The sequence below is a fragment of the Calonectris borealis genome, chromosome 2 (genome assembly GCF_964195595.1).
Source record: "Calonectris borealis chromosome 2, bCalBor7.hap1.2, whole genome shotgun sequence".
Taxonomy (NCBI): Eukaryota; Metazoa; Chordata; class Aves; order Procellariiformes; family Procellariidae; genus Calonectris; species Calonectris borealis.
The window spans coordinates 128,771,744-128,783,861 of NC_134313.1; the positions used below are offsets into that span (position 1 = coordinate 128,771,744).

Here is a 12,118-nt window from a genome sequence, read left to right on the forward strand (position 1 = left end):
ATCCTTTGGAAATGTCCCACCTGAGATTACATTAACGCAGTAACTACCCAGATTTAAGCATAGCTTTTGAAAAGACATAAAAGAAGCTAATCTCAACCCTGAAGTGATAGCAGAGGTTAATTTACACAAGCAGCAAAATGGGAGTGGGGGGAAGGAAGTGGTTAGAGGTTATTAATACAAATGATCAAAGCACATACCAGGTCAACACAAGCTACTGTTTTCACCTCAATAAATGAAATCTAACCCAACTATAGTGTAACTCTTGGGAAAACGTCCATTGTAATACTACAAAAGAATAGCAATCATCTTGAGGACTAAGTACTGAACTCTTAAATTCTAATTATACTTGTTTATTGGATTCTCCTGAATCCAGGCCCACCCAGCATGTGCCTGACTCAATCTGAAACAAAGGCAAAACCGGAATACCACACAAAATGAGAAAACGTAAAAGCAGAGAACAGATTAACGCTAACATCTTTAGAGTGTTGTATGGAATGCTCAATAAATGCAGAACAATTCCATTATATATATTTAGGACAGGAGAGAGACAGTATCTGTCCCTGTATCAGATTTCTCCCACTGAAGTTCCTTGTGCTGTGCAATGCACTTCCAAGTCAAATTTTAAGACCTTTAATTTCTCCAGCCTCAAGTATAGTAGTGCAGTATCTTTTCATATCCTTCCAGGATTCTGTTAATACCACTTCCAGCACACTCCTCTGGGTCTCCTATAGCAACATCCTCCCCCAAAAAGTTTGCTCCAACATACTGAATCAAACCCTCAGCTGGAGCTAGAACCAGTCCTCTAAGGCTCCACCTGTATATCCGTCACCACACATCTCTAGGATGCTCGTCAACCACACAGCATTTGTCAATAGTGGCTATGCCTCAACACCTTGTCTCTCACGCATATTCCTAAGAGCTTGGAAGCCTGCCAGGATGACCAGTTTCACTTCACTTTATTTAAGAAGGTAAATCCTTTAGTGACATTTCATTTTCCAGTTATGAAATGTGTTCTACTATAGGCACTTCACCACGGGGCAGCCCACAGCAGGGACTGTCCTCGTAAGAATTACCAAGGACTCAAAGAGGCAGGAGAGGTTTTCTTCCACTGGTCTTGCAAGGCTTACAAAGGAAGATTCAAGGGAAACTAGTCCTTTCACTTTAGAGAGGTTAATCTTTCAGAGGTCAAGGCTTTTGAAATGACCTTCAACCACTCTACTGCTCTACTAGTGCTTATCATCAAAATGATACACTGGGTTTTGTTTCAACTAGCTGTTTCTTTATTTCTTGCCCTAAAAGACAAATATAGGAAGGCTATGGTAATTACATTAGTCCTACCACTTCCAGATGACCCACAAACAACATTTATCAGTCACTGCAAGCAGTTGGGCAATCCAAAATCAATGAATTAGTGGGAATAAAGCAGGAGCAATATGATAATTATATTTTCTACATTATCATTGATTAACACGAGCGTAGGTGTTAACACAGGAGCAGCTGTAAGAGTCTTTGGTTCTCAGCAAAAGAAATGTTCTTCATTTAAACCTGAAGTACCCAAGTAGCACAAGTACGTTCTATTAGAGCACTGCTATGCTTTCTCCGATAGCCCATCTCAATGTGACTGAGGCTGTATGTATTTTATTTCCATACATATATGTGGCTTGTAAACCTGCTTGGACTCTGCTAGATGAAAGACTCCATTTAAATGCAACTCTGCTACAACACAGTGAATCTCCCCTAAACTAGTCTTTTAAGGCCTCACTAAGTGCTGCCTGTTTTTTTTTTAATCCCACCCTTCTTTTCATCTGGGTGAGGGTTTAGATCCAAAGATAAAGGCAAAGAGATCCCTGTCAGAAGTGCGGAGCAGAAAGCAGGGCTAAGCTGGAACGACAAAACTGTATCTTTCGTTCTGCATCAGGGAAATTGGCATATAGGGCTGTCTCAATACCACTAGTAGTTATGATATGGTCTTGTAAGGCATCAGGCTGGATAAGCCTGGGACGATAAATGCTTCTGATTTGTAGCACAGAAAGCAGAGGTGTAGCAAAGTATACATGGGAAGGTAAAAGCTCTCTCTTTAAATGCTTACTGGGCTCATGACAAGATACTGCATATAGTTGGTTGAAAAATAAATTATCCAATGCAAACAAATTAAACCAAAATAATGAAAAACTATTCTGAACTGAATTAAACTCTAACACAAGAGAACCATCTGTGCTGCCAGAGAACCTCCAAAGAGGGATGGACAGGCATCAGCAAGTAATCACTAGAGATGTCCCAAGGTAGACCATGCTGCTTGTCAATCAGAGCCCTAGCTTAGGGGTAGAATTTAAGGTCCAGAAACCCTGAAGTTATGCTAGCAAGAACAGTCAGTTTCCTTAATTTGAGAAGCTTGTATTAATTTGTCTGGTATGACCAATTAGCATTGTCTCTGCTGAGATAGACTGATGGCCTGAACTATGGCAAGTCCTTTCTACTAAAGACTAGACCAAAGTCTGAAGATGGGGTAGTCATTGGCGTTTATCTCATCAATGCAACGACTTCTAAGTAGAAAGTTAAACATGCACATAAACGCTTTCAGATATAAGGCAAACATGAAGTGTATACACAACCACCTCTTCTTGTAATCCAACACTCTTCCTCTGGCCAAGTATGTGAACCACAAGATAACATTCACTTGCACTGGTATTTGCCTTGTAGCATTGGAACACAACAACACTGGAATATAAGAGCTTCACAATTATAACACACCTACAGAAAAAGTTTGTTACTGTACAGGTAGGTGAACAACACAAGTACCCAACAAAACTGAAAAATTAATACTACTTCAGTGGCCAAAACACACATAACTGTTATGCTTATGATAACTGTGTGGTTTAAGAAACAAGTATTTGCATCCTTTCTCCTCTCCCCAAGTTTATTTACTTTTCAGTTTCTCACTCCAGCCCCGATGCTTGCACTAATTGCTTAGGACCTCTTATAAAGAGAAGCAGGGAAAAAGAAAACAAGCTCTAAGATAGTGATCAAGAGGATGGGAAAAGCTGTTAACATTAGCTAATAGAAACCAATGTAATGTCTGAAATGAGCTTAAGCTTGTTCTTAAAGAAAGTGGCTTTCAAATGGGCTGCATTCCATTAACACTGCTTGCTACTCGATGGTCTGTTGAGCATTCATGACTTAAGACGTCAGCTACAGGTCTCTTACCTTTGGAGGCTTGAAAGGATATTCTGGTGTAAATGTGATGTCAAGGAAGAAAACACCTCCCTCATAGACTGAACCTGGAGGTCCTAGAATGGTTGATCTCCATTCGTAGATGTTATCGCCTTTGGGGCCAGCGCTAAGAGATAAAAAAACCAAATGGTTTAGGAATATTACCACAGTTCAAATAAATACGACCTCTTACATTCTTCAGGTATGATATGGAAAAAAGTTTTCAGTGTTATACTTTATACACCACCTGAAGTAAAGACAGGGGTTAAAAGTAGATTGAATGCTTCCAAAATCTCAGAGCTCTTACCCGGACTTATCAGTGTTCAGACTGCTTAGCAATGCTGAGAAACTAGAGGTGGAGTATGGTTTTCAGCTTCTCTCTCCTGACATTTGTAAGAGCAGCATTGCCCAGAACTACTCCTAAACACGCTACACAATCTCAACACAACAGAAAAGTTAAGTTTCAAAGAACAATTTCCTACTGTATTTCAGAAATGGCTCTTCCAGCTCAGCCCTAATAAAACTGTACCACATCAAAGACCATACTAAATAAATTAAGGACTTACGTTGATTTTATTAATCTTGTGTGTTCTTTAAAATTAAAATATATTCCTGTATTATTGCTAAACCAAGGCTTATGGTATAATTGAAGGAAGCCAAATACACAATGATACTCTTAAATGTCAAAATTTTCTACACTTTTATAATTTTGCTACACTGATTTCTAAAATGAGGCCACATGAACTCATCCCATTGATATTGTTTGTATTGTGGAACTGCTTTTGTAAGGGGAATTAAAATCACTGTGTCAAATTAAAACAGCGTTTTCTCAAATCAGCTTTGTCCAATTCTAGATTCTCCCTACCCTGCCAGCAGCTCACCAAGAGCAGTACAAACTAAAGGTGTTGCAGAACACAAATGTCTGCTTGTTGAAAATTAGTTCTACTGAGATCCTCAGACACTTCTATTCTGTAGCATGCCATATGTCGCTGAGCATTTCTAAGTACAGCTCAACCTATAAAGCCATTAATGGTTTAGGACTCCATTGCTACCTCTTTCTTTCTGTGCTGCTATGGTAGTATTTTATCTGTAAGATGCCAGAGCTGAAAACTCCCTTTGCATAAAGGGAGGTGCTGACACAGCTTTTTCCATCATGGATATGCTATGACTTCAGAAATCTCTTCTCCTCTTGTTCTGTAAGGGGCCGGATTTTAACATCCCTAATACAATGAAAACCAGCCTTGCTCTTCTTCCCCCATTCTTTTAACAAGGCTAATATAAGACAGAAGGATAAAAAAAGGGCTCTTTTCATATTATAACAATCATGGAGCACTATTGCTTGAGAAAGAAGGCAATCCAATAAATTCAATATATACATGACAATATGCATTTGATTAATGTGAAGGGAACAAGAGTAATTGGTAGGTGTTAGTAACAGTGTTACAAATAGAAATACAATTACAAAAACATAAATTCTTGATATAACAACAGTGATCAGAGACATGATTTTTTCCCCTGCTCTTTGCAGGTGAACCATGTTCTTGACAGCAGGGGTATCAGGGGAGAGAAAGGGAGTTAATTCTGTTATCAAACCTAAAATTTTATTTTCAGATTAAACTAAAAATAAAAGTTCACAATATGCTGGTGCTAGGTAGTTCAACAATAGCGAAGCTATGACTAAAAACATGCTTCCAGGGGAGGGGAAGCATGTAAGAAAGCAGTAAAGGGAGACAGGTTCTCTGCAAAGTGATGCACCAGCCCTAGGAAAAGATTTCTCTCCTCAGAACACAAAATCCCACGCAGCTCAAGATCAGTACTAAATTAAAGTAAAAGCCATTCCATCCTGAACACTCCTGGCATCCTGCTCCACCTGAATGACTTGTCCCTGTCCTATGCAGGTCTATATATTTGGGCACTCAGTACTCTCCAGCTACCACTTGTGCATTAGACTGGAAGAGCGTTGTATTTCGACAGGAAGCTCTACCTCTTGAAAGACACCAGCTTAACTGTGAAAACTCACTGAAAAGGACTCTCTGGGGCACCCTTAGCCACCGCTCCAAGGAATCACTGCTTTATGTACGTATTAGCAGCCTACTGACACACTGTCATTACTGCAAGTTGCACCAGTGATCATCCTCCCCTCCTTTCCCTAAAGATGGAGCTACTGAACGGAACAGGTACTTGAGCTTTGTTAGCACCGATTTACTGTTGGAATTTATATCATGAGAACTGCCCACTGGGAGCACTACAGCACTCAAGAAATGTGATGTGCGATTAGCACTGAATACAGCCCTCTGAACCAACGAGAAATATTTCAACATTTTGCATTTTATTTCCAGCTTCAACCCAAAGGACTGTCACTAAAAAACTCACAGACTTAAAAAATAATATATTATTATTTGCAATAGTCTTAGAAATCTCTTGTATCCTATTAGGTTTCAAATTAAGAGCTATCACTGCATGCAAGTAATATACGGCTAGACCTTCGTATTAAAAGAGCGCAACATCTTTATAAGACATCAGTAGGCTTTAACAGTGATGTATTAAGCTTACCTTTTAAGCTTTTCATAATTCAATTAACAGACTGAAATAGCTGTAGATGTCCAACTTTTACATATTAACATTGATTTCTTACAAAGGAAAGACTGAAAGAGGAAGATGCAAGACAGCTTCAGAGTGCAATATTGCTCAGATTTAAATTAGAATTAGGTAATATCAAGCAGCTCAACAAGACCCAGTGCTTAATAGAAAAGTGACAATACTGGACCACAGCATAAGTGCAGTGGCATTAACTTTTGGTGGAGATATAGAAATTGTCAAAGGTTAAAGATTACATTCTTTGTTTAAAATCCTTGTGATTATCTGCTTCAAAAAGAAATTCACTGATGCATAGACACAGGGCTCACAGACACAGCTGCCACCTTGCCTGATGTGTGTCACCACTACTCAAATTAAGTGTCTAGATCTACTAATGCAACATTTTGAAGCTGTCCAACATATGAACACTGGGAAGACAATTTTAACCAATTAAATAGAAATTGTTTCCACTGCAAGACGAGAGTATGAGAGCATAACTTTCTGTACTGAACTCAATAGCCCACAACCTCTTTAATTCCAAAGAAAGAAATGAGAGAAAGACTGGTAATGCAGACTGAAAGATGACACCCAAAAGAAAACTGAAAAAATCCCAACTCATCATTATTATATCACGCAGCACGTGTTATACAACAGCGCAACTGAGATCTCTCTTCCCTGGAAAAACAGTGATGTACTCGGTGAAGATGCGCTGCACCCACTGTAACAACTGTTTCTGATCGTTCCCAAGTTGCTGCTAGCTTATCCTCTGGGCAGATGTTATGACAGTAACGCCCAGTGCCGAGGTAGTTTTTGTTCAAGGACTATCTACCTTTCCAAGTCTAGAAGCAGCAGCCTGAATCCTGCTGGTAAAGGCAAGGCAGAGAGAAAGTCTCGGCACAGGTGAGACCAAGCTCAAAGTTCTGCCTGGGCTAAGCCCCAAACAGCCTTCTGTCACTTGGGAAAAACCCCATCTTGCTCTGCCTCCCTTTGTTGGCAGGCGCCATGTTCTTTCTCGATTTAAAAACCAAACAGGTAAATTGGAAACGCCCACAGCAGAGGCTGGGGAGCAGACTGACGCCTAGGTAAATTGGCTGCATGCTTAGATGCCTTGCAGTACTGAGCAATTGTAAACATAGGACTGTCTCAGAGATTAAGTGTTCACGGAGAAAACACACACACACCTCTTCATGTATTGAAAATGCCGAAATGACAGATAGTCTGCAAGAACAGCCAGCCTGTGGCTTTTTCGTGTTAAGCCAGCCAGATACAACCTCCACCTCAGGCATACATTACGTGATACCACTCTGATATTTTTGGTGCACAAACTCAGCTCCCTCCTCGGCCCGGGCATCCCTGGGCAAATCACTCAAAGTATGCCTATGCCATAGAGGGAAGGCAGGATTTTTTGGTGTACACCACATATACCTAATGTACGAAAATCCCTGGGAACACACTGCTGGTACTTTCCAGGAGAATGACTCAGAAAGAGCCCACTGTTTATGTCAACTTGCTAGTACATTTGGAAACTACCTGGTCCTTTCTAGGAGTTCACCAAATGATAACATAAGCTTTTCCTCTAGTGAAAATACAGCCCGGTGAATACTTCAGTTCCTCTTCTTTGAGATATGGAAAGCACGCAATAGCAGGTGATAAATGAATCAAAAATTAGTCTATGCTACAGACACTAGGTTAATACCCTGATATACCAAAGAGGCATATATTCCTTTTAAAAGCTAACTAATTTAGCAGAGTAGTTTAAAAATGCCAGAGACAGCTATCCGTCAGGGTGGTGAGAAGAAGGGCAATTTCATTGTATGCTGAAGTAAATAACAGCTAATGAAAAACTACAATATGTTTCAGTTAAAACCGCAAGTAACAAAACCACGAACTCATACTCCAAATACTCCATATCCCTAGATGCCATTTTTGAGGCTATTTTGCCCTGAATAGGAAGAGTCTGATGCAAGCAGCTAAGCTGTTTTAAAGTTGCACACTTGTGGAAAATAAATATAATTTCCAAAAACACTGCAGACATGACCTTTTCCAAGGGACATAGCTCAAATCAGAAAGCAAACAACATAGTAACGGCACATGGGAATTCCAAGGTGGCAGAGAATCTCATGATCTCCAACATAAAGCTGCACCATTACAAACAGATAGCAACATCAATTTTTTTTTTTTTTTTTTTTTTTTTTTTTATTTTGTAGTAAGAAACAGTAAATAGCTGCACATGGAATTGCATCTCTGCCATGTACACATTACCTTAGTAGGCAACTTCAGGAAATATTTAGTTGACTGTTAGAAGGTCTCCTTTTTTCCTTTCTTTTTTTCCCCTCCTTTTTCTTTTCTTTTTTTTTTCTTTTTTTTTTCTTTTTTTTCTTTTTTCTTTTTTTTTTTCTTTTTTTTTCTTTTTTTTTTTCTTTTTTTTTTTTTTAAAGATGCAAGCCCAAAATGCATTAGAAATTTTGACTGGCTAGCTGATAGTGAGGCAGCATACCATTCTTACATGAAGTTCTGGTGGTTCTGGTGCTCCTTGATTTTCCCTCCTAATCCGCCCCATTCCTGACCTCAGGATAAAAATGCTTTCTTTTCTAGTAGTTCACCAAGTGGGTCCATGCTGAGCTTGCTCACCTACATTTTTAGGCTGAATCTGGTGCAGAGATTGCAGAAGTTCCCCACAGAAGTCCTAGATCACTGGGGGAAGCAGGTGCAGGGTCTACAAAGAGGCAGGACAGCTCATCTAGCTTAGCCATTGAAAAATACACACTTACAAAATCCCTCATTTTGTAGAGCAAAAAGAAATTTTGCTCTACAGATCTTTAAGCAGGCTGTGTTAAAAATGGGAATGTCAAAGAACAGAGTTAAAACAAATCAAACAAAAAAGCAGCTAATCCTTTGGCCACAATGTCACTTCAAAAACTTCATATTAACACATAGCTCTAATTTTAGAAATAAATTGTCACCTTCTGCACATGCTTTATCTACCAAAATGTATTATTATTATTTTTATTACTATAGCACCGAGACACTTCATTCACAGACAGGACTCGACTATGCTAAGCATGCTACAATGCAATCCAAAGACTCGAGTACACAACTTATACAGGTTTTTTAATTATAAAATAAGCATTAAAACATTACACAGTTATTAGGAAGAAATTCAACCAGACAAGACAGAAGTAGCTAAAAGGATACCCTGGACCATCCAGTTAATTGCCATTTTTCGGTCAAGTAGTTTAAAAGTGGGATATAATATTTTTGTCTCCCATTTTTAGTCAAAAAATGGAAATGAAAGGAAAAGAAAGAAAGAAAAAAAAATCACAACACAACAAAACCCCTCCTGGGCAACTGTGGAAAGCTAAAGGTAACATACTAAATTACCATGTGACTACGTGAATCAGAGTGATATTTCTTGCCCACTGTCATTACACACAGCCAAGCTGCTCCTCTGTGTTAACATTAGCTAAAAATGATGGGTTGACCACAGGTGAAATGCTTGCGAGCTCAATGAGAGAGACAGGGAAAAGGCAGCAAGAGGAAAAAGTTGCAGCTGGCTTTAATTAAAACATAAGAAGGGAGCAAAGGAGGGAAAGGAGAGGTAAGTGAGCAAAGATGGAACATCATATTGCTACAGCAATCCAAACCATAAAATTGTGATAACAAAACTTAATTCTCCTTCTAATGCATGTTCAGGGGCATGGTTGTCAAGTACAAAGCAGTAAATATTATTATTTTTCTTGTAATTCATCGAAGATACTGTATTTTCTGCTTTAAATTTAAAATGGCAGTGACAATAATATTGCACAAGGGTAAGTACCTTACAAATCCCACCACATTTCTAACAGAGAAGAGCATGCACAAAATTTGTGTTTTAGCATCTGGGGAAGCTTTTCCCTTAAGTATCAGACTAATGTAAAATTGAGGAGGGGGGGGTTGAAAAATTGCACATAAATTGCACAAAGCTTAAACTGGAGGATAAACGGTGCAGCGAATTACATTCTTATGAGGTTAAAAAAGGAACTAAGTAACTAAATAGCTCTGATAATGGAGCTGATAAGGTGTTATGCAGGGATTTATGAGACTTTAAGGAAAACTGTTTCAGGGGGATTTCTTTGTGGGAAGAAAAAAAAAAAACACTAGGTTTTCCAGTTTATATAAAAAAATAATTGGCAATAAGATCACACAACAACCAAGAGCCTTATCGTTGCCAGTATCTCACTCTTCAATTACAACAGAAAGAGAAATGCCCAGGAGTACTTGCAAATTTAGGACCTTCACCTGAAATATTTCAGTCTCTGCAAAATATTACTCTGAAGTTACTACTAAACTACTTGGTGAAAAGGCCAACCCTCTTGAATAATTTCACTGCAGGGCTTGATTTTTAAACCAGGCTTCAAAGATTTAAAATAAAATCTCAGTTAACAGGGAGGTCAGAAGGAGCCTTACGATATTCTCAGGAGTGTGCTGCAGCTCTATTTAGTTTAACAATAATCACTTCAATTTAGGAGCAAGTCCTCATAAAAAGGTTCAAGAGAAATTAATCCATTTAGCATTGGTTCCAAAACTGGAAATAAATCCAGCCTGCTCAGTTCTCAAGGGCTTCCGTTTTCCTTTGCAGTGGCTTCTTCCTAGCCTTCTCCACCTCAAAGCACTGGAAGCTCGTCCCACCACATGTAGGAACATTTTCAGTGTCCAATATGACTGCAGAGAGGCTGTTTCTGCAAGTCTGTGGCTTGTATGTACAGTATGTACAGTATGCAAATACAGAAAATACCAAACTAAGTAGTCAATGAAATTATTTTCATTGTATGCAAATCTGTTTTCCTTTTCTCTTCATAGTTACAGCTTGACACTGTGACCAAAAATTAAATAAATTAAAATGCACTGGCTTGTATTTGACCTTGCATCTCCCATTAAATAATACCCTGCAGAAGAAACAATAAAACAAATTGGGAAAGAGTAGAAGAGAATCTGACTCGCCTAACAATTAGCAACGGTTTATTTAAAATGACAAGAAGATGTGATGGTAGAAACTGTGCTCTGCCAACTTAACCTTGTGTTATTTTTACATCAGTTTCCTTCCTGCCATTCGTCAACTGGACTATTAGCTGCCAACATGGGGACAGAAATTCCTTCACATCATCAGACATAATTTCCAAATTTAGTATTTATGGCACAGATGTGTAATTTTCAATTGGTAAGCAAAACTAGGCAGTTTCACAAATGCACCATTTTTGCAACTACACCATTTGCTTGGGGCCTCTTCACATTCCAATAGGTTTTTGGAAGTTGGTATAGAAATATAACTAGTAAACCTATTTGTTTCTGTAATTTTAATGCTTTCGTAAAGCAAACATACTCTTAAAGTGGTTGCCCAGCATCAAATTGACAGTACTGTATTTAAAGACAATAAAAGAGAATCAATGCTATTAATAAATATGAAAGTTCTTGTGTCACTAACCTCAAATGTGGTGTACCCCTCAAAAGAAAATAAAAGCTCAACTTCCTCCTGGCATAGGAGGCCATTATTAGGACACAGTAGGTTCTTCATACATGGAAAAGAAACTACAAACTACCCCCTCTGACAACAAAACAGTTTAATAATGCCCCCTTCCCCCCCATAAGCAGCCCTAACAGTGCTACATTAAATGATCAGAGTGCTCTCCCCTAAATACCATGCTTTATCCATCAGGAAAAATAGAAATCCACCATAATTAACCTGCCATTCCAGAATCAAGCTGGGACCTACATCTGTGTTTCTGTCCTCCATGCCAGTCTCCTGTCCTGTCCATATCAGTGTGGGAATATGAAAGGTGGTCTCAATAAACGGATAAAAAAAGCCCAGCACACCATAAATATTTAGGCGCCCTGTAGTACATCAATTGTAAAACTGCTAAGTTTGGACCCACATGATTTTGAGGCTTCTGTCTCTTCAAAAGTCACTTGCCCTGTTTAGGGAAGAAAAACAAATAAACAAGAAGGATCCCACCTATTTCATAAGTCTACTTATCCAGCATTGAGATAACATAGTGGACTGCTTATCTTGGGACTTTCTCATCAGTTTGCCCTATTGATTTCTTTATAGCTAGTAATTCTGTAGATCAAGAAATGCATATGCTAAATAACTTAGATCAAAAGGGCAACAGCAGCTACAAACCAGCTTGGACAAACTGGCCCCAGAAAGATAAAGATGATGTGTAACACTTGGCAAGATGCCCCTGCTATGCTGAAAATTGAAAGCAGACAAGACTCTCGAACTTCCTCAAACTAACAAGGACATGGTTCTTGTGGCTTCACCCAACTGTCTCCTTGAGCTAGCTTTCTTACGTCC

General features: G+C 38.9%; 1 protein-coding gene across 3 annotated transcripts in view; it reads right to left on the reverse strand.

Annotated features, from left to right (window-relative positions):
* UBE2E1 (ubiquitin conjugating enzyme E2 E1) overlaps nt 1-12,118 on the reverse strand; it is a 45,870-nt gene that overhangs the window by 5,021 nt on the left and 28,731 nt on the right. For all 3 annotated transcript variants that reach the window (XM_075143415.1, XM_075143417.1, XM_075143418.1), the window contains one exon: nt 3,205-3,337. In XM_075143415.1, the coding sequence (XP_074999516.1) occupies nt 3,205-3,337 (133 nt within the window). The remainder of the gene's footprint in view (nt 1-3,204; nt 3,338-12,118) is intronic.